The sequence below is a fragment of the Calypte anna genome, chromosome 5A (genome assembly GCF_003957555.1).
Source record: "Calypte anna isolate BGI_N300 chromosome 5A, bCalAnn1_v1.p, whole genome shotgun sequence".
Taxonomy (NCBI): Eukaryota; Metazoa; Chordata; class Aves; order Apodiformes; family Trochilidae; genus Calypte; species Calypte anna.
In genome coordinates this window covers 21,599,453-21,624,275 of record NC_044251.1, presented here as the reverse complement: position 1 = coordinate 21,624,275, position 24,823 = coordinate 21,599,453, and the positions used below count along the sequence as shown (strand labels likewise).

General features: G+C 51.7%; 1 protein-coding gene across 1 annotated transcript; it reads left to right on the top strand.

The window, feature by feature from the left end:
- Nucleotides 1-1,774: 1,774 nt before the first annotated feature.
- On the top strand, nt 1,775-23,167 carry ISM2 (isthmin 2). The gene is made up of 6 exons (XM_030452613.1): nt 1,775-2,299; nt 16,658-16,918; nt 17,406-17,739; nt 18,561-18,701; nt 19,181-19,258; nt 19,744-23,167. Exons 1-6 carry the CDS (start codon nt 2,162-2,164, stop codon nt 20,259-20,261), a joined length of 1,470 nt encoding a protein of 489 aa, XP_030308473.1. The 5' UTR covers nt 1,775-2,161; the 3' UTR covers nt 20,262-23,167.
- Nucleotides 23,168-24,823: the final 1,656 nt, after the last annotated feature.

Below are 24,823 nucleotides of genomic sequence, written 5' to 3'. Positions count from 1 at the left end.
GAAGCACCAGTTTCATACTAGAATGGCTGGATAAAACCATAGCCAGATCTGTGTTTACCTCTGGCCTTTGACTCCAGAGCCAGGAAACCTTGCACGTGAGATGGACGCTTAGCTGCTTCTTACCAGTCTCCTGCACAGCCTAGTGCAGACGCTTCTGGTTTTGGAGAGATGGATCTGTGGAGGGTACTGCTGCTCCTGTCCTGTCCCTGCCTGCTGCAGCCAGGTAAATTTGGCTCTGCGCGGGGTGGGGAGAGGTGCTACCTTTGGGTGCTGTTAGTGTGTCAGACTGATATCAGCTGTCATGCTGCTAATGAGATGTCTGAGAAGGCTTCTCGATCCATCTCATGTGGGATTCTTGACCTTGCATCTGTCTTGCAGTCTGTAGCATGTTTTAAACATTTCCTTCCATTCATCTCGCCCTTAAGTTCACATAAGCCCCATGTCGGTGTTTGATAAAGAGGTGCGGGTCCTGTTTTCAGCTGTGGGTGTGCAAATGGACCCAGGTGACTTGAAGGGTTGTGCTAAGGCTGCTGTATGAAACACTGAACTATGTTTTTCCCTGCTAAGCAGCCTTTTCTGGGGTCTGTGCCAGCACTGGCACTTTACCTCAGTGGGCTGCAAAACCTCCTTTCAATGTTTTTCCTTAGGAATTCTTTCATAATCGTTTCCCTAATACTTTCCTTCACAGGCTAAGGAATGCCTGTGGAGATCCTGGAAAAGAGGTTTTGTAGATCCCAAGTAAACAGCCACACCGTCTTTCCAAGAGGTTTTGGGGGCTACAAAAGATACTGCCGCCGCGGGAGAGAGCAGATGAAAGACTAATTTTGAACCATGGCAACTTCCTCTCGCAGCTCGGCAACAGCCGGAGCTTTCTCCGTGAGCACAGAGCCCTGTTTCTGCTGGCCCAGGCGGGGGTAGCCCCATCCCCACTCCCTAGACCAGCGGCCCCGGCCCCGGCGCTGCAGCCCGCGGCCCCTGCTCGGGAAGGGGAAGGGTGGCGGCCTTTGCAGGCGCAATCCGGTTCCGCGAACCAAAGCTTTTCTCCCCGGGGGATGTGGGAGGCTTTGAACCGCCGGCGCCGCGGAGCCCCTAGCCCCCCCACGGCGGCGGCCCGGCTCCCGCCCCTAGATCCCGGGCGCCTCCGTCCTCCCCGCCTCATGCGGCCGGGCCGCAGCCGCCGGAGCCCGCGGCCGCTCCGCCTCGCCGCGAGGACCTTGCCCGGCGCTCCGGCGGGGCTTCCCCGGAGGGCAGAGCCCGGTGCCGCGGGGCTTGTGCAAGGCCGGCGTCGCCGAGGCGAGCCGCCGTTCGGGAGCGGAACAAAGAGCCCCGGGCCGGCCCCGCCGGAGGAGCAGAACCCCGCGGGGTACCGACGGGTAGGGGGGGTCGCGGCCGCCCGGGCCATGCAGCTGCCGGGAGGGGAGGGGCTGCCAGCGGCGCCCCGAAGGAGGCAGCGGTCGGAGGGAGCTGGGAGGTCTGGCAGTGCCGGCAGCCCCCGAGCGGGGCAGGGGCGCGGCGGGGCCGTGCCCGGGTCCGGCTGCCGCACCGTTCGGCCAGGAGAGGCTTGACCGCGCAGCATACGAGAAGGAGCCTCTCCCCGGAGAGCGGCGGGGATCGGCCGCCCGCCCTCCCGTGCCCAGCGTTGCCTGAAGAGCCGCGGCAGCACCGGGGTGTGAGTCGGCGGGGGGAGGAGAAGAGGAGGAAAAGAAATCAGATTGCCGAAGGGATTAGGAAGGGGGGTGGGGAGGGGAGGCGAAGCCCTCTCCCGCCTCCCCCTCCCGACTTCCCCCCCCGTTCGCCGCACACACTTGTGAAGCTTTTCAGAGTTATCCTTCAGCATCAGTGGCACCGGCAGGCAAGCCCGGGGGAGCTGCGACACCGAAACGTGCTCGGCAAACTGCAAGAGAGATCAGAGGGAGAGGAGCGGCCGGGAGCGGCCCGGGCCGGCGGCCCCTGCCCGTACCCGCTGGGGGCTGCACTTCCCGTCTGCGATATTGCATATATTTTTTTTTCCTTTTTCTTTTTTTTTTTTTTTTTTTTTTTTTTTTTTCGCTGCTCCTCTCGCTTTCTCGAGGAAGGACGGCGGGGTTTGTAGCATTGCGGGCGGGCGAGCTGCCGGGTCGCCTGCCCTAGGCGTGCGAGGTGAGGCGAGAGGGAGGTAGAGATGCCTCTGATTAGAGGGAAATTCGTACTCATCCTCGGCTTCGTCTTTCTGACAACTTTCCTGGCTGCTCTGAGAGGGCTGCCCGTGAGGAAACAGCGCAGTAACAGCCCGAAGGAGAGGAGCTCCAAGCTGGCGGAGGTAAGGCAGCCTTTTGGGGAAGGGATGGAGAGCCGGGAGGGTGCTGGGGCAAGCCTTCCTCAGCCTCCGCACCCTCTCCCGTGCTCGGGAAGTCTGAGGAGGGCACCCGGCCACCTGGGCGGTTGTCGAGGTTCCTTCGGAGGCTGTTGTGCATCTCCGAAGCATCCAACACGTGTCTCCGCGCCAGGCCGCCCGGAGCCCCGGGGGGAAAAGCAGCAGAGGGGAGAAGCAGGGTTTTGGTGCCACCCCACTTCTGGCCTGTTTCTTTCTCTAAGAAGAAGGGCTTTTTCGGGCCTCCGGGATATTCGGGTAGGCTGAGGCTTTCGCACTGCAGGGAAGGGCTGGTTTAGGTGCTTTGAGATCGGGGCCGAAAGCCGTGACCAGTGCCCGGGGAGATCCGTTGCCTCCAGGGGGCAACATCCCTCGTCGAAGTGAGGAGTCCGGCCACAACCCGACCTGCGGTAAAATTAGCAAGGTTGGTGGCTTGCCAGGAACTCAAAAACTCCGCTACTATAAAAATAAGACGTGACGGATTTCAGCCACCATCTCTTCTTCCCGCTGGGACGACCCTGGGGCAGATTCCGGAGTGGTCATGCTCCCTGCTTATCCTGGCAGCCTGCACCCAGTCCAGCATCTCCCGGACAGGCGGGCCTGCTCCCCGTCCTTTTCCCCGGGCAAGTGGCCTCAGGTTCTCCCACAGGCTGTGGCGTGAGGTCCCGAGGCTGCACCTCTCGCTCCTCTGGGAGCCGGATTCTGGCCAGCGTTGACTTCGGAGCATGGATCGTGGAAGGGGATAACTTCAGCAGGCAGTGAAGGACTGGTCATAAGGGAACCAACTGATGGGATCTGATGAGGATGACAGGAGGGCAGGGAGAAGGATTTGAATAGCAAAGTAAGGCAACTGAATGGTTAAAGCAAGCTGTTTCCACCTTGAAACTGTTCTCTGGACAGAAAATGGTTCAGAGAGATACCTGTGTTTTAAAAATACCCTTTTGAAGAATGCTACAGCTAAAGGTGAGTGTAAGGAATAAGTGAGAGAAGTATCAATAGCGGGATTTGAGCAGAACAGGCTAAGAGCAGCTCAGCCCTTGCTGGTGATACACAGCAGTGTGGGAAGCAGCAGGTTTGATCTGCAGTGTCAGACTGGTATAGGAAGTGCTGAGGGATGGGAATATACCTTAGTGCTAGTTACTGCCAAAACATGGTGCTGATCTTTGGAGCAATCATACCCACAGCTCATGACAAATTCACTGAACTCCATTCCAGCATGAAACCCAGGGCGCAAATGTGAAGAAGGAATCTTCTGCATGTAAAGCTTCATCAATGGGCGAGAGAGGGCACAGGATGCATCCAGCCAAGCCTGGTAATGGTTTTGACTGGAGCATGAACCAAGCAGATGCAAACAGGGGACGTGATGTGCAATAAGCACTGTTAACACCATGCTGCTGCTGTGCTTCAGGCTTAGACACAGATGATCATAGAATCATAGAATTGACTGGATTGGAAGGGACCTCAGAGATCGTCAAATCCAACCCTTGATCCACTACTGCTGCAGTTACTAGACCATGGCACTGAGTCCAGTCTCTTTTTAAATATCTCCAGGGATGGAGAATCCACTACTTCCCGGGGCAGCCCATTCCAATGCTTGATCACCCTCTCCATAAAGAAATTCTTTCTAATGTCCAACCTAAACCTCCCCTGGCACAACTTAAGACCGTGCCCTCTTGTCTTGCTGAGAGTTGCCTGGGAAAAGAGACCAACCCCCACCTGGCTACAACCTCCTTTCAGGGAATTGTAGAGAGTGATGAGGTCTCCCCTGAGCCTTCTCTTCTCCAGGCTGAACAGCTCCCTCAGCCTCACCTCATAGGACTTGTGCTGGAGTCCCTTCACAGCCTAGTTGCCTTCCTTTGGACCTGATCCAGGACCTCGATATTCTTCCTAAACTGAGGGGCCCAGAACTGGACACAGTACTTGAGGTGTGGCCTCACCAGCGCTGAGTACAGGGTCAGAATCACTTCCTTGGACCTGCTGGCCACGCTGTTCCTGATACAGGCCAGGATGCCATTGGCCTTCTTGGCCACCTGGGCACACTGCTGGCTCATGTTAAGCTTCCTGTCAATCCAAACTCCAAAGTCCCTCTCTGTCTGTCTGCTCTCCAACCACTCTGTCCCCAGCCTGTAGTGCTTCATGGGGTTGTTGTGGCCAAAGTGCAGGACCCGGCACTTGGCCTTGTTGAAATGTTGATGGTTCACTCACCAGACAAATGCCAGGCAGAGTGCACTGGGCTCTGGCTGCAGAGGGAGTAGGGGTTTATAGTGAATCCAGGATGGTTTTTTTAGCCCCATAACAGGGGGCAGAGGGCAGGGACAAACTGCACATTAGGAAGCTCCTCAGGTCCTCACCACAGGACTCTGCAGCGCAGTCTTAGGCTCCTTTTTATCTGATATCTAAAATACATGGGGAAGCTGGACGAGCTGCAGTTGGTCCCAGTTTGTGAATGGCTGTGAATGGGAAGCGTTGTGCAGCCAGCCAAAGATCACATACAGCACTCACACAGCACAGCCTCTGTCTCTGGGACCTTTGCTTCTCACAGCAGTACAAGCATACAAGAAGTCTGTAGGCGAAGGTTTGAGGGTGGAGGTTAGGATTCAAGAAGGAAGATGAAGAATGGATTCCTCTGGGGTTTTGTTGGTGCTCCCATGCACACCCTGCATCCCTCAGGGTACTGGCAGCACAGTCTGCATGGCAGGGTAGGTATTGGCATGTGTCTTCTAGCTGTGTTTTTTTGGAAGAAATCCTCTGTTTCTGATGCATGTGGGGGAGAATTTGGAGTAGTCATGCCTGGCTGTTTGAGCTAAAGTGGAGAGCATAAGCACAGCAGTATGGTGGTTAAAAAAAAAAAATCCATAGTGATTTTGGGTCATATGCACAGATGGTTCTTGTTGCAGCGCCGATAGGTCCTGTCTCTATGGCAGCAGGGCAGCCACAGCTGGAGTATTGGTTACACTATGGGTAATGCCCTACAGATGTGGGTAGAATGAAGGGGGCCAGGAGGAGAAAAATAGAAATGACCAAGCAGAGCAGATAGACAATCAAAACCATTAAACAATTACATAATTTCGACTTATTTTCATTTAACATCTTTATTTAAAGCAAACATTTTTCCTTGGTTTAGAATTGAATGGGAATTTTTATCAACTGTGCTGTGCCTCAGAGTTGCAGTTCGATACTAAAATAATTCAGAAAAATTAAACCCATTAAGTTTTAATTTTTAGTAAATTTTTGAGTTAGAAAACCTAATTGCAGAAAGGGAGAACACATGCTTTATCTTTGGGTTATAGCCTTATCAGTATGTCCCAAAGTCCTGTACCTCAGTCAGGATCCATTACTTCCAGCCATAACCTAAAGAGCAAGCACGTGCATTTACATTGTCTCAGCTGTCGTGCAGAAGAGCTTTGCCTGAGTTACAGAGTCCAGCATAAGCAACATGTGTCGTGAATATTTTCTCTTTCTCTAAGTCTATTTGACCAGAAGTTGAAAAGGCAAAATGCTTTCTATTCAGACTGAAATCTAACAAGAAGGTGCCTGCTCAGTTGGAGGCTTTCTGGCCATGTTTGGGAGGACAGGTGGGCTCTGAAGCTGTAGGCAGGTGTGCAGCAGGATTTTGAGAAGCACTTTTGCAGGCTAAATGCATTACACTGATGTGGGCAGAACTGTGGCAGGTCCAAGCACTGACCTACATCAGTGGCTCTTCAGATTTGGGTAACTGAATTCTTAGAAAAGCTTGTGTACCTTGTGAAGACAAGGGACAGCTCATCACATTGTTTAATGCTGTTTATTTATTAAGGCAGAGGGTTTAAATACAAAATATGTTTTGATAAACTCACTGGATTTCAAAATATTGGCCTTCAGCTTTGTTAATAGATGTTTGGATTCTTTCTGATTGATGCCAGTCAGTTCCAGTGCTCGTCTAGTAAGCAGAAAATAGCTATGTTCTAGCATGCTAGAAACGTTAGAAGTGATTATATCTGTGTGAACCAACCGAACCGTTCAATAGCTGTGCTTTTAAATAGTAGTACCAGTGGTAATGGTGAGAGTGGTAGTGAGCATCCTGGCAGTGAGGGGGTGCAGTGAGGGGGCAGCAAGCCAGCAGTGTTTTAGGAAGGGTCCAAGCCTCCCAGCCCAGCTCAGGTGGGCTTGGTGGGAGGGAACTGCTCTGAGACAGGGGATCAAGAGCAACAGCAGTGAGTGTGGTGTTCCTGCAGGCCAGAGGTGCTACTGCAGGGCTGGGACTGGGTCAGAATCCAGGCTGGAGCTTGCTGGTGGGTGTTCCCCTGGTCTCAGGCTTTGAGCAAAGCAAATTTGGCATCTGCGATAAGAGAGAACAGAGGGCAACAAAAGAAATACCAAGTGTAGCATAAAGGCTGTAGTTGGCTGCAAATCAGTGAATTTGTAGAGCACCTGGTGTGACTGGCTTCTGGCCCCTGGGAAATACAGAAACAAATAACCAAACGTGTTATTTACTGGTTACATCTGGCAGTGAGAGTGGTGATGGGAAACTACACCGAGATGTTTTGCTTGCTGATTAAAAGTCATCGGTAGCAGACTTGGTTTAAATCGACCTGCTCTGTTTGCACAGGGAGTCTGAGTGCAGAGGGGCGCTTAAGAATGAAGTGCATGGCAGTGACATGATGCCTGGATGGAGGTAAAAAGCAGGCAGAGAGTAAAGGAGCTCTGAGGTGACATGGCATGGCTGTACTAGATAAAAAACACTGAAGGGCAATGTTAGCTTGGCTTGAGTGGAGTTGGTCATGAGACTTAAGGTAATCCTGTCCTCTGGGAGTCCTACCATAGCCTAGACACATGGCCTGGGGAGACTACTGGTGTGATGGGGCTAGCCAGAGGCTGGGAGTGTCATGGAGGCCTGCAGGAGCCTCCTGTGGGCCTCTCCCCAGCTCTGGGTCCCTCTCGATACCCTCCCTCGGCTGTCTGGCCAAGAAGAGGATTTCGCTTTCCTCAGAGCCATCTCGCCCTGCTGTGCATGGGTGTTGTCACCCATGTCTGCCCTGCGCCAGGGGCAAAAGGCTCAGCTGGGGCACAAGGAGGTGGCCAGGTAGGTACTGGCTGCCTGCACAGCCAGATCCCTGCGGCCACTGCAGGCTGTGTCAGTAGCAGAGTCATTTTGCCTGTGGATGTGCTTTTTACCTTTTCATTTCTTCAGCAATTAAGCGTTCTTATCCCTGGCTTTGTCCTTGGCGGAGGTCGGATTTGCGGGTACAAAACGTGCACTGAAGCATCCTTCCGCTCTGAAAGGGGCTCTTTGTGTGCAGGGAGGTACTTCGCCCTTTGTAGCAAATTTCCTTTTGAGAAGTGCCAAATTATCTTAGTCAACAGAGTCGAAAACCCTCCCACCCTGGGGCTCAGGCAGGAGCAGAAACAAAGGGGAGCCGAGTGTAGGGAAGCAGCCCAACAAGGGAGCTTCTTCCCTTTTCACTGCACAAATAGGTCTGCTGCCTTCCCATTGTCACAATCAAAGGGGTTCCTGTAAAAGGCACATGTAAGAGGAAGAGATTAGGCATTAATCGCTCCACAGGGCATTGCCTGGCCCTCTCCCTAGGTTTCCCAAAGTGTCCAGCTCCTTAAAGAGAGACCTTCTGCAGACCTTGTCCTTCAAGAGAGACAAGCTGGAGGACTCATCCTACACTCAACTGTGGTCCCCCAAACCCAGCAAGATGATGGAGGGAGTGTGCTGGGGATTAATTCCTGCTTTCCTCTTCTTGGTGTCTTAGGGATAGGGAGTTCAAACCAGGGATCTTCTGTTTTCCATAGTACCAGTAAATATTCTTCCGCTGAGAATAATCCTCAAAACAAGATGCTTCTGAAGACAGTCCAAGATAGATTTGCAACAGCAAGGTGGCCGGTGCTGTCTAGCTCCTCCAAAGTAAATGTTGTCGGGCTCAGTTTTTGTAAAAAGCTTGTATACCAGAGCTTGTAGCCAAGAAGCAGAGAAGAGATTGCATCCATGTTTTGGTTTGAAAACATTTGAAAACATTTCTGTTTCAGAAAGAAGCTTGCAAAAGTGCAAGTATGACTTTTTTTTTTTTTTCCCCTTTTTTGTGTTTGTTGTTTTTTGTTGCTTTTGTTTGTTTGGTTGGTTTGGTTTGTTTTTTTGTTTTTGTTTTTTTTGGCAGACCATTTTTGCAAGGAACTTTCATTGGGCTATCAGATGCTTTTATGTGGCCAGCTGTAATAGTCAGCCCACATGGTATTGCCTCCAGGCATTTCAGTTTCTGCACATTCCCTGTGTGGGGGGACTCCTGGGGCTTGTCTGAGAAGCTGTGATAAAATATACTTTATCTCAGTACTTATGAGATGAAGACACCCAAAAGATAGTGACTTACTTCCTTCTGAATCCCAGGTGGCTCTTGCCATGAAGGGCACTGACTCTGGGCTACAGGTTGGATTAGTCTCCAGAGGAAGGACACAGCTTCAAAGGGAATAAAATGCAGTAAAGTATTGCCTTTTGCTTGTCCTTAGAGCTACTGGAGAGGCACATGGGAACCCAGTTTCAGACAGCCAGAGAGAAGAAGAGAAGAGATGAGAGAGGAAAGGAGAGGAGGGGAGGGGAGAGGAGAGGACAGAGGAGGAGAGAGGTGGTGGGGCATGAGTTTATCTTGGATTAGGAGATGGTTAGCCCAGTCTGACAGGGTCTTATCTAGCACGCAAGATTTGGGTTGTGATGCAGGGAGAGGCAGAACATGTCCCCAGCCAAGGGAGCCTCCATCACATGGGGTACAGCAGGAGGCTGGCACATGGCATGAGTATGGTGCCCTTCAGGTGAGCCATCCTCCATCCTAGCCCTGGCTCTTTCCTGGCAGCTGAGCCCAGAGGCAATCACCTGGCTAGGGGACAGTATTTGTAGGATGGTTGGGAAATGCTGCTGGAGGCCCCCGCCAGTGGGTGGGTCAGCACCTCTTTGCCTCTCTGGAATTTTTTCTCATCCCCACCACTTCAGCAATCCATCCTATTGTCCTCCCCTTCAACTGCAGCTGCTTCTGCAGCAGCCACAATCCCACAGGAGGCTAGCTTTACCATGCCATACCATGCCAGACAGTGTTGTACAGATGTCTGGTCATCCACTATTGCCCCCACCCCTTCTCCTCTAGGTACACAGGTGTTGTATTACCTGGTTAAGTTGGCTCACCCTTAAAAATCAAAGATCCCCCTTAGAGGGGAGCATAGAGTTCGTCTCTCCTGGGGAGCATCCACCAGTTGGCTGCCCTCATGCCTCCGGTAGAGGAGATGCAGGGCTGCTCTGAGGTGCTGTGGGTGTTTCAGGGTGAGCTTGGATTCCCTCATAGCTGGGATTAGAGCTCTGCTATTGCACATCTACACCCACCCTGAAGACTGGTCCTGAGGTTGCATCTGGGGTTCTGCTGGGAAGTGACCATCCAGAGGGAAGAGAAGGTGTCAGCTGGAGACTAAGATGCTGGAGAAGTGGGGCTCCCTGTTTGGATGTGCCCTTACTTTCCTCTGACTATGGACTTGCCTCTGCAAATCTACAAGCCTCAAACTTCTATCTGGTGGGGGAAAAAGGAAAAAAAAAAGTAATTATTTTCTGGTGAGGCACTTAAAAGTAGCAGAGACTGTCCTGTAAAATCTTATGAACAAGGGAGGTTTGAATTACAGAGACTGGAGCTGGAAAGGAAGATTTCCCTACCCCAAGATCTTTTCTCATTCCTGTGCTGACATGCAGGGAGCTGAGGTCACCCCTGGGCTGGGGAGCTGCAGCCAAGCACCTGGGCAGGCATTGCTGGCTGTGCATCAGCCCAAATTGGCCCCTTTGGGAAGTCGTGATGCAGCATCCCTGCCTGGATCCGTTTCTGTGCAGGTCACAGACATACTTTGAGTCCAGCTCAGCTGCCCATTTTGTTCTGTTGTTGAAATGAAAGTTGAATTTACATGTTTGGTCAGCTGCTTTCCCTGCCCCACTGCCTGGGGGGGGGGGGGGGGGGGTGCAGCCTGTGCACCTTGTGTGGGACAAGGTCTTCCTGTGCTGCTGCCTGCCCTGTGTCCCCCCCACTGCACCTTCTTCTAGCAGGCTGAAGGAGCAGGGACAGGCTGGTGTTGGTCTGGTCCCTCCAGTTTTTGCATTTGCTTTGCTTTATTTGGGATTTTCTTTTGCCTTTTACAGTTTTGCCTGGGCTGTGGTTGGGAAGGAAGCAGCAGCTGGATCAGTCGGAGGGCTACAGTGTGCAGGATAACAAATGTGGACCATTAGCTGGAACAAGTTAATGGTTACTGAAACACATGAGGTTTAGAACTGGAACAAGTTAACAGCAACTCAGTCCAATGCATTAAGAGCCTACGTGTATTACAGCTAAACTATGCTAACAGAAAACATCTGCACTAGCAGGAGTATTTGCCAGAGCACCCCAGAGGGTATGGACATGTGTCTGTTCACCTCTCTGGAGGACCTCTCCATGCAATCCCTGCAGGGGCACTGATCCTGTACCCACTGCTGTGCTCTATCTGCTCACCTGGCTGCAGCAGAGGTCTTGGGTGCCTTGCTCCTCAGGTAAGGGTGTCTTACCACTGGCTGGGCTCCTCACAGCAGGCACCACTTGAATCAGATATTTATTGTAGAGAATCACCTGTGTGACACTGAGAGGTGAAAAGCCACCAGGCTCCTGCTTATCTTCCTTATGTCACAAGTGACCAGGGGAGTTGGCTGAGCATGCCATGGGCAAGTGACTCATCAGTGTGCCCACAGGAGAGCCATCTGCTGTGAGAGGGCTGGGCTGTGCAGCGGGGGTGTGAGGTGAGGAGCACTGGCAGCAGCCTGGCCAACCCCTCTGTTCTCAGCCTTGCACAGTGACAGCTATGCCATGTACTTGCTCCTTGTGCTGCTGCTTCCCCATGCTGTGGTGACTGCTCCAGGGCTGGCTCTGCTTCAGCAGCAACTGAGTCACTGACCTTGGAAAGAGTTTTGAGATACCAGTTGTTGCAATTGTGAGACATTAAAATAATTGTGAGACGTGAAAATAAATGAGAAATGAGGAAGCCTTTGATGCTGCCTTCTGCAGCTCCCTACTCAAGATAGTTGGGATGAAGCTAGCTAGAAAAGATTCCATATGATTGGAAATATTTTGATAACTGCATGGAAATTATAATCATGAGTGCATAATAATTATCTGCACAGTCCACAGTTTGCTGCCAGCTCCTGCTGGTCTGTCATAAACAGGATCAACTCGTGCAAGAATGATATCTGAATGCCTTGTCCATGAGCATTTGGAGAGTTCATTCAAAACTTAAAGGGAGATGCTTCTGTCTTTATTTAAAGAAAAAAACCCCAAACCACAGCAAAACCAGTACTCAAGTGTGAGTTGATCCTGAGGTGGACCAGTCAGTAGAGCAGTTGGGAGATCATAGTCCTGCTCTTTGCTTGTGCCACAGCCCCTTTCCAGGCAGGAGTCTATCCCAGGGCAGAAGAAGAGGGAGGCAGCTGGAGATGTCTACTGCTTTATTTAAATTACCTCTGGCAGATCTTCCAGGGCTCACCTGTCAAAACCCTGAGTAATGGCTTCTGCTAAACCACCTGCCTATAGGTCTGAAGATGTTGTGTCTGATTGTTGGGATTGTGGCTCTAGAGGTCTTAAACACAGTAGCAGGCACTGGGTGGCATCTTTGCCTTCCTTATTTACTCATAGGTACCCACCCAACTCTAGAAGCACACTGTGCTTTGGCACAGTTGTGGGAAATCTGTTAAACAGATGATAAGTTGGTGGGTAGCAGAGGTCACTTGCCTGATGTGCATCCAGTGGATTTTCCATCTGGCTGAAAGACTGTGTCAATGAATGGGTATGAGCCAGGAGGAAAGGACTTGTGTGAACTCAGCTCTACTCAGAAAAACACAATTAGTTCTTCTATTAGGTTCTTGTTTCAGTCCAGCAGGGTAAAACTGTTCAAAGGAAACCTAATATAAGCAGTAATGATTTAGCAACTAAAAACCCCATTCCTTATCATTAAAGCCCAGTGTAATACCTGTCTTTAGCAAATATGCCATTTTCTTCACTGGAGTGTTAACAAGCACAAAGCACAGCCTGATTTTTTCCTCTGATCTGACCCCTCTGCACAGATTTCTTTGGTTCAAGCTGAATGAGTTTATGAACTTGCTTATTGTCTCAGGATAGGTGTGGGTGGGAGCTGAATCCTCTGAGATTGTCCTGTGCAGGGGACTTGCTCTGTGATGCTTCTGCACAAACTCCAACAGAAGTTAGATCAAGTGTACTTGGCTTGGGTTTAACCCTGTGATGAAGAGCAACTCCGCTTTGCAATGTATAGAGTTAGAAAGAGCACTGCTAGTGGGTTCACTGTCAACTTGAAGTGCCTACAGAGATACCAAGGAATGCAATGGAGGGACAAGAAGCTGTGGTTGTGGTGGCAGCAGAGTGATGTTCCTAGTTGCCAAAGGACAGTACAGCACTGATGTTTTAATGTGTTAGCCTGCTGTAGGATCTGGTCACGTCTAGTCATTTCTATGTAAGATCTGCAGCACAGAAATGTTGGTCATTTGCTTTCTTAACCCAGGTTTAAATCAGAGTATTTAGTCAGAAGTTTAAAGTAAAACTGCAGATTTTAAGACCAATAGAAACAATTAAATCCTTGAATTCTTTCCCTAGCACAGGTGCATACATATGTGTTGAGCTCAGTGACGTGGGTTTGACTGTTTCCACAAGACATACTGCTGCTCTTCTTGTTAGCTTGTTCTTGTGGTTAATCACCTATGGTGTTAAAAGCATGATTCTTATTCCTTGATTGAATTTGTCAGGGGTACATTGGTTCCTATTATGTGTTTCTGTTCTCGATTAGAAAGTTTCTGGTGCCTGATGGATTGTTGCCTTAAAGAACTGGAAAATCAAGTCATTCCTTTCTCTTTTTATCATGACAAACAAAATGAATTGTACAAGTTTCACTGGAAGAGTCTGCATCTCTTGAAATGTTCCTCACAGCTCCTCTCTTTGCCATCTTCAGATTTCTGAGTAATTTTAATAGAGATGTATGGATTAGAAATGAGAAAATATCATCCTTTAGTCTCTAGGGAAATGATGAGTGGCCTTTCCTCACACCTGTTCCATACACACTGTCACCCATCTTATGTACAAAACAGGCACAAGACTGTGATTAATTGCTGATGAGTTTCTACACCTTCCTAACATCTTTGCTGAGCTTGTGGCCCAATGTGTTTAGGTGTTCAATCCTACATGCAGGAGATCCTGGACTATGTGGGAAGGGTTCCCAGGCTGCTAGGAAGGTGGGTGTGATCTCTGTTATAGCCTTCAGTCTAAACATGGTCTTCATAAATGGAAACTGCGTTCTCTTTCCTGAGTGCAGCCCCAAAGTTTCTCTTGGGTTCCTGCCCTGCAAACACTTATTCCCAGCCAGGTAGGGTATACCAGGGGCATGGAGGAGCTGTGACAATTCCCCCTTTGGCTTTTTGATTCACTTGGTGTTGGCTGGTCAGAGGAGAAGGCTGAAGCTCTGCTGAGAGATACCCAGGATGCCCTGCTTCTGTGGTGTGATTGCAAGTCTCCTCCAATGGCATAAGGAGAAAGGAAGCTCTGCAACCGTTTGCAGCCTTTGTCCTGCACTTCTTGGAGAGTGGGATAGTAGAGATTTCACTCTAAACAGTCCAGCATCTTCCTTAGCTGATGCACTGCAGTGGCTTAGCTCCAGGCTTGACAGCTTTATCCAGCTCTTCCTCAAGCAGGGCAGTGGAGAGAGTGTGTGGCATGCAGCCAGAGTGTGACCCTCAAGGGTAGCTGCCTGTGTGGCTGGCAGGAGCCCCTTGGTGACACAAAGAAGATACCTCTGCCCATAAGAATCATGGTGCTATAGATGCACTGACCCAGAGGGAACACTGGACTTTGTAGGTACTCAGTAAAATCCATGGTTGATCAGCTGGGGCAGGGCACTGAGCAGGACCTTGCTCAGGAGGGACATCTTCTGATGCAGGGACGAATTTTAACCCAGTGAAGCCTTGGAGTGATGCAGACATTAGCAGGAGGAAAAGGATGGTATGGTGCAGTGAACATTGCTGAGGGATTCTGGGCCATGCAGGATGGACAGCCTGGGGCCTTTGTGCCTCTGAAAGATTTGGGAGCCAGGGGCTCTCTTCACCCTGCAACGCGCATGCAGCTAGCTCTCCAGGGGCAGTTTTAACATTTTCCCTGTGGGAACAGTACTTTGAATTTCTTGAGCTTGTTTGGGCGTAAAATCTGAATTAGGCACTGAGTCTGAGGTTGGGGACTTGGAGTCTGTTCCTGGCTCACTTGCTCTTGATTTCCTTGGGTGAGCTTGGATCTCGTTGCTAGAGGAGGCCTTGCTTTCTCTGTGTAATAAATCCGGGATGGTTGTCAAATGAACTTACCCAGGCTCTTAGCGGGGCTGGCACCTTTTGAGGCTGCTGGCAGGCCGGCTGCAGGGGCTGCGTGGGGCACGTGCAGCTGGCAGCAGACCCAGCACCGGTGGGCAGTGTCTTGTGCCCAGCGCCAAGACGCAGCCACGTTTGCCTGCTCAGTGCCCCTTGCTGTTCCTGCTCTGTCTGGGCTTCTCCTTGCTCCCTTGCTGGGGCACAAGAGGAGATGTGGGGAGGGGCTGAGGCACTGGGAGACAGGCTGGGACAGAGCTGGGCATCCTTCCTGTGAGTCCTTCCCAAAACCATTGTGGTTTTGTAGAGGGGCAGAGGAAGCTGGGGAAGTGCAGGCAAAGGGGTCTGTCTATGCCCATGTTTGCTACCAGCTACAGGAGCCCTCCCAGACAGGGAGAGAGATAAGCCCCAAATGCTCTTGCCAGGCAGCACAGGCTCCCTCCACCCCACAGCCCTCTCTCCTCCAGGCCCATCTGGTGAAGTCTGTCACAAGCCCTACTCCACATCCAGCCCGCTCTGGGCAGCAGCCAAGGGACCAGCAGTGTCCCCGCTGCTCTTTTTCCTCCCCCGGGGACGGGGTGGGGGGTTGTAAGCTTTGATGTGCGGACATAGGGCTGGGGACAAGCTGTGTGCGCTCATGAGAGCCTGGCCAGGCTCCAGCTGCCTTTGAAGTGCTCCAGTGGTCTGGATGAAAGGAAGGGGAGTCCTTCCCCAAACCATCTGGCTCTAATTGCAGGTAGAAATGCCTCTCTACATCCCCCCGTGGGGAGGGGGCACCGCCGCCTTCTTAATCCCATGGCTCTCGGCTGGGCTGGCGCAAAGGGCGAGAGCTTGGGAACAAAAGGGGGGTTTCAGCTGGGCAGACAGAAATAGGCAGCCGCTGGCGGAGATGCTGGGGGTTCAGGCATCTCCACTCCCAGCCTCGAGCTGCTGCAGGGCCCCACAGACCTTCCTGGGATGGCCTACGCCTTTGCCAGTTGTTCTCATCTCCTGTTTCTCGGGCGCACTGGAGCCTGCTGGACCTTTGACTCGCACTCTGTTTTGCTGGCATGCACCGAGCACGGGAACGAGGGATGTGGGAACCCAGCGTGAGCACAGCCATTTGGCTGTTTGGCTCGCTGGCTGGCTCCCCACATCCCCAGCAGCCAGCACGGGTTCCCTGCCTACTCCCTGCCTCCCCTGAGCCTCCCGGGCTCAGGGCTCCAGTGAGCTCCCTCCCAGGGCTACCAATGAAGCTCCACAGGTGCCTCTGCAGTAGCAGCAGTGGCTGGAGCCATTGACAGCACTGAGAAGCTGATTTTGTCCACTTCATCTGGGCATCTTCCCTTTCAAGGTAGCTGGGTTGTATCAGCAGCTTCTTTCCCTCCTTGTGGTAGTCTTTGGGCAGTTTCTGAAATCTGAGTTAAACCTGCATGTCTTGCAGCTGTCTGCCTTAACACTGGCACAAAAGAACAATATATTTAGATGAAGTGCTTTCCCCCTTTGTCATAAAGCCCTTTTCACAAACTTTTACTATATAAAATTGTTAGAACTGAGCTCCAGTAATTCTGTGGCCAGAAGCAGCCCTTGCCATTACCTATCTCCAGGAACCAAGTGATGGCCAGAAAGAGAAAAAGAAGTGGAAAGCCAAGCGAGGTGGGCAATGGACTGCAGAAGGGTGCAGAGAGGATGGATGGTTGTGGGCATGGGAAGCACCAGCTTGAGTAGAGCTATAGGCTGTTCAGATGCAGTGCAGCCAAGCTCTGGCACCGCATAGCACTGATTATTAACTTGATCAGTTAAGCTATTAATTGCTGCCCTGATGCTGCTATAAGATGGGGTGGAGGAACCATTTGGTGCAGGAGACCAGATCCCTCTTGTCTGGGCAGAATTTTGCTTCCTGCACAAGCAGCGCTGGGAGATGTCTTCACTGCCTTTTCCCTCTCCAGGTTTCTGCCTCGTCTGACCCCCATTCAGCAGGGGATGAGGAGCTGCCGCCAGCGGGCAAGGCTCGGGGGCTGAGGCGGAGCGGGCAGGCCGGCCTGCGGCGGCACAGACGCCGTGGGGTGGCTCAGCAGGCTGCTAGGAGCCCAGCGGTGCCCCAGCCCAGCAGTTTTGGCCTGGAGGAGAGCCTGCCCTTCGTGCTGGACCTGCAGAGCTTGCCGGGGCTGGCCAACGTGGACCTGAGTGCCCAGAACCCCAACATCCAGGTGGGGAGCGGGTCTGGGCGGGCTGCGGGTGAGCACCACATGTACTCCCCAGCCTCATTTGCTTCCCAAAGAGTACAGGAAGAGTCTCGTGAGTGGGGTCGGTGTGGCTGCTGCTGTCAGTCTGCTTGGTAACCACCAGGTGCAAATAGCTGTCACAGACAGGCTCCTTGCCAGAGAAATTTGCTCACAGCCTTTTCCCTGTCCAACAGTCCCTCTCCATAGGTCAGGAGCAAACCCACCTACAGGGGTGACCTTTCAGTTTCTGAGAGTGGTGTTGGTCCCCTGTGGGTGACCACCAGCCCCACTGCACCTCCTGCTCTGCCCCTGCTCAGTCCCTCTAAGATGAGTCTGAGACCTCTTGCACTCATCACATGGTCCTGTAGCCCAAAGCATCTCTGGTCTCTCAGGCTGGAACCAGTACATGGGCTGGTAGGGCTGTCTCAGGGCTGTGCCTCATTTTTATACTTGCCTCTTATCTGGCTTGCAGGTGACCATCGAAGTGGTGGACGATCCTCAGGCTGAGATGGAGATGGACTTATTGAAGGAGACAAACAGTGACTGGTCCCTGACATCCTCTGAGTGGTTGTCCCACAAGGACCTCTTCTGGCCCCTCTTCTGGGAATACACAGACCCTGCTGAAGAGGAGGAGGAGGAAGAGGAGGAAGATGACAACCTGAATGTAGGAGACAAGGAGGAGGAGGAGGAAGATTACACAGCAGACTACGAGGAGGAGGAGTCCATGCTCAGTGGAGTGGGAGGTGACTGGGACCAGCGATGGCCTGCGCAGAAGAATTGGATCTTTAAGGAAAAATATAATTATGGTGAGTCCTCTTGGGTGTGCACAGCTGCCCTGCAGACCAGCACTGCCCTCCCCTGCCTTGCCTAACCCACATCCCCGTCTCGCTGCAGGGGGAGTAGCCCTGCACCAGGGATCACAGCATGCTGGTGCTCAGCTCCTACTTAAAAAATAAGCAAGCATGCCAAAGAGCAATGCCAGCACCCAGCTGGGGCTGTCAGCAGTCAGAAGCACCATCCCAGTGGGAATTGCCCTTGCACATGATCACACTGGAGCGTGGACTCTAGCAAAGGTGTCCTCAGATGAAAAATATGGTTTAAATGGCAAGTGCTGCTGCCACAGCTTCCTGTGGTGACACTAGTGCCAAAAGCCTTTGCCACGGACCTGGGCACCACCCAGGAGAGGAGCTGCAAGGCTACATGGCAGGTGCTGATGGGTGAACAGGCCATGGCACCACAGCAGCTCCCTCCTGCAACTCCCCAGTCATGAGCCCAAACCAGTCAGCCTTTGCTAACATATGATGCTTCAGAATCATGGCCAGCACTTTGAAAAGGTTTGGTGGGAACTCAGATGGGTAGTAAAGCCTGTCTGGGTCGGTATGACCATGAGCAAAGGTGTGAGAATGAGAGCCTTTATTCAGGGGCTGCTTTCCTGGAGTTGGCAGACAGGACAGGGCATCACATGGCAGGGCACTTTCATGTGCCCTGGACAGTGCTGGCCCTGCCTCTCTGTCAAGGACATCTCAGGGACAGGGCAGAGCTGAGAGAGGTCCTGGGTGGCTGCTGGCTCCCTTCCTTAGGCTTTGCTGATGTTTAATGCTCTCTGCCTCTCCCCTGCTGGGCACAGACTATGAAGATGAGGAGGAATGGAGTCCATGGTCCCCTTGCAGCATCACCTGTGGCAGTGGCAACCAGAAGAGGACACGGTCCTGTGGCTATGCCTGCACAGCAACAGAGTCAAGGACCTGTGACCTGCCACGCTGCCCTGGTGAGCCCTCAGCCATTCCAGTGCTTGAGCACTGTCTGACCTGATCTGGGCTGGTCCACTGCTGTGGGCATGTTGAAGCATGACTTCAAGAGTGTTTATGTTTATTAGGATCTGGGCTAATTACTATGAGGGGTTGTTTGCAAGAAGAAGCTGATGGGTCTTCCTGGCCCCTGGGGTAGTTACATGGTGTCCAAGGGTAGGAAAGGTTGAGTCCAGCTCGGGTGACTCCTTACGCCTCTCTCACGCTGGCAGCTTGAAATCCTCTCCTGAGGCATATTGAGAGCTCAACCTACTGGGATTTGCATAGCCCCCAGTTTTGAGCAGGTCTGATCTGTGTGTCTTGCTGCTGGCCCTTACATCCAGGCACAGGGCTGTGTTGCCAAAGCAGTGGCGGGAGAGGGGGTGGAAGATGGCAAAAAACCTACCTCTCCTCTTGGCATTCAACCCGGCTCTTTGTTTTGTTTTTTTTTCCCCTGAAGGAGCAGAGGGGGAAATGGTTCTCCCTACAGAGGAGACAGCTTTCAAGAGTGACAACACCACAGAGCTATTCAACTCAGGTCAGCCTCTGCCTCTGCCTTGCACTGGGGGCTTCACTGCCAGACCTCACAGGGGATATAGCTGGCTGGTAGGGGTGGGTCTGCCATTGTCTCCCATATCTGCTATCCAGACCTAAGTCACCCAAACCACTGCCATATGCAGGCTTTGGTAGTCATGCGGGGAAACCCAGTTCCTGCCAGAGCCCCGGTACAACATGATGCCACTTTACAGTGTAGTGGCTGAGGACAACCTGCCACTTGCCCACTCCCTTGGCCCCATTGGCGATGGGTGCTCTGTGCATAGCCCCTGTGAGGGCAGCTCTGCCTCAGCATGAAACCCCTTCACTTTGTCACTGTCTCGGGGATGGAGCCTAGCTCCAGCTCCTCCCTGGAACCTGGCTGCTCCTGCCAGACAATTGCTGGTGAGGCCCTAGGCGGATGGCAGCTGGGTAAAGTGACGTGCTGGCTGCACATGCCCTCAACCTTTCGGTGCCCTCCTCCCCCAGAGGTGGACAGCTGTGAGAAGTGGCTGAACTGCAAGAGCGATTTCCTTACCAAATACCTGAGCAAGGTGCTGACGGACCTGCCCAGCTGCCCCTGCTCCTACCCACTGGAGGCCGTCTACAGCGCAGTCAACCTGCGGGATGAAGGGCAGGGCAAGAGCTTCCGATGGCGGGACGCCAGTGGCCCCAAGGAGCGCCTGGACATCTACAAGCCGACGGCGCGCTTCTGCCTGCGCTCCATGCTTTCCCTCGACAGCACCACCCTGGCTGCCCAGCACTGCTGCTACGACGAGCACACCCGCCTCATCACCCGCGGCAAAGGGGCCGGCGTCCCCAACCTCATCAGCACCGAGTTCTCCCCAGAGCTGCACTACAAGGTGGACATGCTGCCCTGGATCCTCTGCAAGGGTGACTGGAGCCGCTATCATGCCGTCCGGCCCCCCAACAACGGGCGGCGGTGTGCCGACAACCCCGCTGAGGAGGAGTACCTCTCCCAGCTGCAGGAGGCCAAGGAGTACTAGCAACAGCCATACTCAGAGGAGCCAGGGCTACCACCCTGGCCCAGTCTGGCAAAGCCCTGGCCCTGCTTATGGGCCCCTCGCTGACGCTGGGCAGAGCGGGGAGGATGCAGTATCCATCTCACCCCCTCAGAGGGTCACCTCAGCCTTCCTTGGATTTCCGAGGGTGCTGGAGGCTATCATGGTACGATCCCTGCTGTGCCACCTGGTGCGGTGCTGCACCCCGGGGTGCCTGGGCTGGTGAGTGGGGAGCCACAGGGGATGGGAGGTATGAAAGGAATGGGGGCTCCTTCTTTCTGCTTTCATTCTCTGTGATCTTTCAATGCAGTCTGAAAGCTGAGCGTCTGCAGGGCGAAATGGCCTCAGCTCCTGCTGTCTTCACACCCCATCTGAGGAGCTTGCCTGCTGCAGACAGAGCTGCCTGCTCTTGCCTGTGACATCTGCCCTGGCACATGCTGATCTGCTTCTGAATCTGGGGGGTAGATCCTCCCAGGGAGAGTCAGGGCTGTCCCACCCTCACTTACAGAGGTACAGAGTGGGGTCTGTTTTCTCCTCGGGTTTTTCCATGCGTGGCTGGGAAGGAGCATGGAAAGATTTAGCAGGTTTTCATGGTTTGATAAGCGAGGTTGGGGCAGGAGGAGACTGGCAACTGGGCTCTGTTGGCAAGATTGCATTGCCATTACAGTTTTGGCTGTGAAAAGGAACACTGGGTGCCAGAGCCAGGCACAGGTGGACCTCAGTGGAGGTCAGCATGGGGGACACACCACCTGCGTGCATTTCAGCCCCTCTGTCTGAGTTCTTAGGGGAGTAGGGTGGCAGCAGCTATGCACATCCCACCACCAGCCTGCCTGCACGTGGGCTCCCTGGCAGCCCTTTGCAGGTTTCAGTGCTTGGGAGCACTTGTGACACGGCTCAGCAGAAAGTCCTGCATTTCCCACTCTACCAGCTCAGCCACTGCTCATGCCATTACTGGACAGGCTGAAAAAGTACCGAGACATGTTGGCCATGAGGATAGGAAAAAGTCAGGTGCCACTGGGAGCACCCAATATTGCTCCTGTCTGGTCTGCTGCTGACCTCAGGCCCTACTCCATGTTGTGTCTGCCAGGTCCCCAGCAAGAGACAGCCCAGAGAATACACAAGTCATGGGCACAATCCATGCTCCCCTGGTTGCTTGGACAGGCAAGCAAGTGTGGATCCAAAAGTGGAAGACACACTTGATAATAATGATGTCTGCCAATCATAGATCATGATGCTTTCCATTGGCACTTTGGTCTTGCCTGGGTTTTATTCAGCTTTTCACAGGTCTATGACAGTTTCTCATAGAATATTTTGGGAACTGTGAAATTTACTGCAGAGAAAGTAGGCTGAGGACCTTTATCCCTGGACATTCAGTTGCTGAACCTGGCAGAAATTGTGCATAACTTTTATTGAGCAAATTTCATGCATCAGAGGAAATAAAAGCACAAGTCAAGTACACGTAAAGAAGCATGGAGTAATTTCTAGACCAGAGGTTTAACCCAAAGCTGTTGGCTACTCTGCTTTTCTGCAGGACATTGTTGGAAAATAAAAAGCATCCATCTGTGTGCAGAGGTCCTTGGTTGACTGTCCTCTGCTAAGTCTGTCCTTGCAGGAGCTTTCTCCAGGGCCAGTGAATGTCCACAGTCTGATATCTCTTTGGGAATTCTTTTCTGGAATTGTCGTATTTATGCTGAGTGTATGTTGATCCTTTTGCCTTGGTTACTGATAGAATATTGCATCCTTGGTCATCAGGACCTAAGAATTCACTGCTGGTTAAGCAAAAGTGCTAATGAGGCATGCAGCTTGGGATGACCAATGTTACAGAGAGGGTGAGAAGAAAGACACAACCAAATAAGCATGGATGGAGCCCCAAGTGCTGGTAAATTTTCATCACCTTTACATGTTCCCTAAACCAAAGGGTCGTTTCCTCACTTGTTTCTGGTGAAGTGGTAGGTGATAAAGACATGGTCAAGAGGGGGTGGCAGTGACCTGGTGGCTTGGTTCTGGGAGCCTGGGACGTGTGGAGAGGCTCAGCAACAGACATGGAGGTGTTGTATGGGAAGTAGATGAGCAGCTGAAGCCATGGAAGGATGAGCTTGTTATCTTCTGTCATTTGGCAGAGCATCTTCATATTTCTTCTCCCGTATCATATGTCATCATTAACATCAACAGACTTTCAGAGGAGCTTATTTACCATCAGTGCACGGACTTCTTAAAAACAACTTCTTATTAAATGTGCCTGATGTCCAGTATTGGACCCACACATGGAAACAGGAACTCTCCAAACAGCCTTTCCTAATGGAGACTTTCAGTAACTCAGTCAATTTGTTTGTTAGACTTGCTGCTCTCTGAGGAAGTGTTGACATAATAAGGACAATTACCCAGGATTTGCACCTTCCTCCTCTTTATACTGGGTATGTCAGCCAGTCTACCCCCTAAAAAATAAACTATAATTTCTGTAATAAATGGAGTTACTGTCCAATGGCAAGTAGGAAAATTTCTTGCATTGTGACCCCCACCCTCGAAAAAAAAAATCCTGGTTGAAAGCCAAGTGGCTCTTCTGCCTCACTGCCTCTGTGGTTTGGATGATACAGGCAAGAACTGGAGCATGAGAAACAAGAAGCATTGTTGTTACTCACACAAGCACCTTACACGCCAGGAGGCTATGGGGGCACCATGAGAAAAGTAGACATTAAGCAAGCGTTTATTTTTATATCCCATCAAAGATTCTCTCCGGTCCACTGCTATTTAAGTGATGAATCTCCAAGCTTCCACTCCTTAAGTTTATTGTGGTTTTTATATATAATATATTTAAAAATTACTTTTATTCCTACAAAATTTCATTGAGAATAATTCTTTATTCTGATGCTGCAATAAAGCACTTTATATATGTATGTGTTGCTGAGGTCATTCTGTTGGGGCTGAAGCATATGTTGCTGTTTGTTTTGGTTGAGACAGATCACCCTAGGCTGAATGCTACATGTGTTGGGTCCCAAGCCCTATCTGTATTGCAAAGACCCTGGTGGCTTTGCTCCCTTACCATCTGCATTTAGTGGTTTCTGGCTGCAAGAATCACATCCAAGAGAGACTGTCCAGAGCCAGCCACCCCAGGCATGGCATATATGAAGTTCAGCTCACAGGGAAGGAAGCCTCCTACAAGAAGACTGTCAGTGCTGAGAAGTAAATTCATTGCTTGTACCTCCACCCTGACCCCGGGTTTTATTCCATGTGCAGACTGACCAGAGCTGGGTGCCAGCTGACCTTACACCAGCAAGCTGCTTTAAGCCGGTGTTGAGCATGGAAGTGAGTGAAAGAACTCCCAGGATCACACCAGCTGGAAAACTGGTTTGACAAACCACCTCCAAAGCCAACAGCTGATGATAGCAAGGAAGTCTGCAAAGCTTTCCAGGAATCCTAAATTTTTTTGTTGCCATTAATTTGCTGCATAAATTGCGACCACTTCTAAGCTCTTGCTATATCCAGCTGTTTTCCCTCCTCTCCTGCTTCTTTTGCTTTGTGCTGGCTACACATCTGTCAGGGGTTATCTGCTACTCCAGTGTCAGGCTCTGCTCCAGAGCTGCCTGGCGCCATTGCTGGCCCCTTCCTGGGGAGAGCAGACAGCTCCTTCTGGTGAATGATGCTCTGAGATTCCTGCTCATCTTTTGCAACATCAAAAACATTGTTGTGTGGAGCCCAGAGCAGGGGAGGCAGGCTGGGCTCCGCTCCACAACAAAAGCAGCACAGAAAAAGTAACTCCCTGGAGGGCCAGTCAGGAGTTACTATGCCTTCGTGCCTTTATCCTCTGCAACAAGATCATTGCTGTGCTGGATGCTGAGGAGCCTTGCTCCCAAACTCCTGGGCTACAGAAATTCCACAGATGGAGAATGGAAGCAGGAAGAATTGCTACTCTAGTCTACAGATGCTCAAGACCTGGAGATGTCACCTAAAATCATGGAGTAAGTCTCTGGCAGGGCCTCAAGCTGTACCTTTGCCCACTGCTTTGAACACAACTTCGTGACCAGTTGTCTTAGTTTGCCAGCCTGGAGTGGAGATTTGTGTATCTAAGCTGTACTAGTTGCCTGGTATCGGATTTGCAGCTGAGATACTTTGTACACTGAAGGAGCCCTGCTGAAATTTTTCTAGGTACAACAGTCAGAATGTGCTTGTCCCTGCTGGCCTCCCCTTTGGGGAACAGAGATGAGCAGGAGAGAGATCCCATTAGCTGTCTCTTTTTTTTTTTTTTTCATTCCCCAGAACTTCTACTTCAAGACTTTACTTCTTGGAAAGCACACAAAAAGTTCAGGTGGGCCCAGAAGGAGCTGCTCTGGGGGGGAGAAGATGGAGGATGATAATGCCAGGAGAGTTTGGCCAAAGCCTGTGGAACAGACCTGAGCTGCAAGGCCTAGCTTTATCTTTGGAAAGAACAAAGTGTGACTGTGATGATCTGTGGACCTTGAGTAAAAAATGAAGCTCTAGAAATCAAAAAAAAAAAAAAAATAACAAAACCCAAGCGATCAGGTACCCTGGTTCCTGATCTGTAAAGAGAC

Coding starts and splice junctions, on each gene's coding strand:
- ISM2 (XM_030452613.1), top strand. CDS start 2,162: ATGCCTCTGATTAGAGGGAAATTCGTACTCATCCTCGGCTTCGTCTTT. Junction 16,919..17,405: donor CCCAGAACCCCAACATCCAG/GTGGGGAGCGGG, acceptor TCTGGCTTGCAG/GTGACCATCGAAGTGGTGGA. Junction 17,740..18,560: donor TAAGGAAAAATATAATTATG/GTGAGTCCTCTT, acceptor TGCTGGGCACAG/ACTATGAAGATGAGGAGGAA.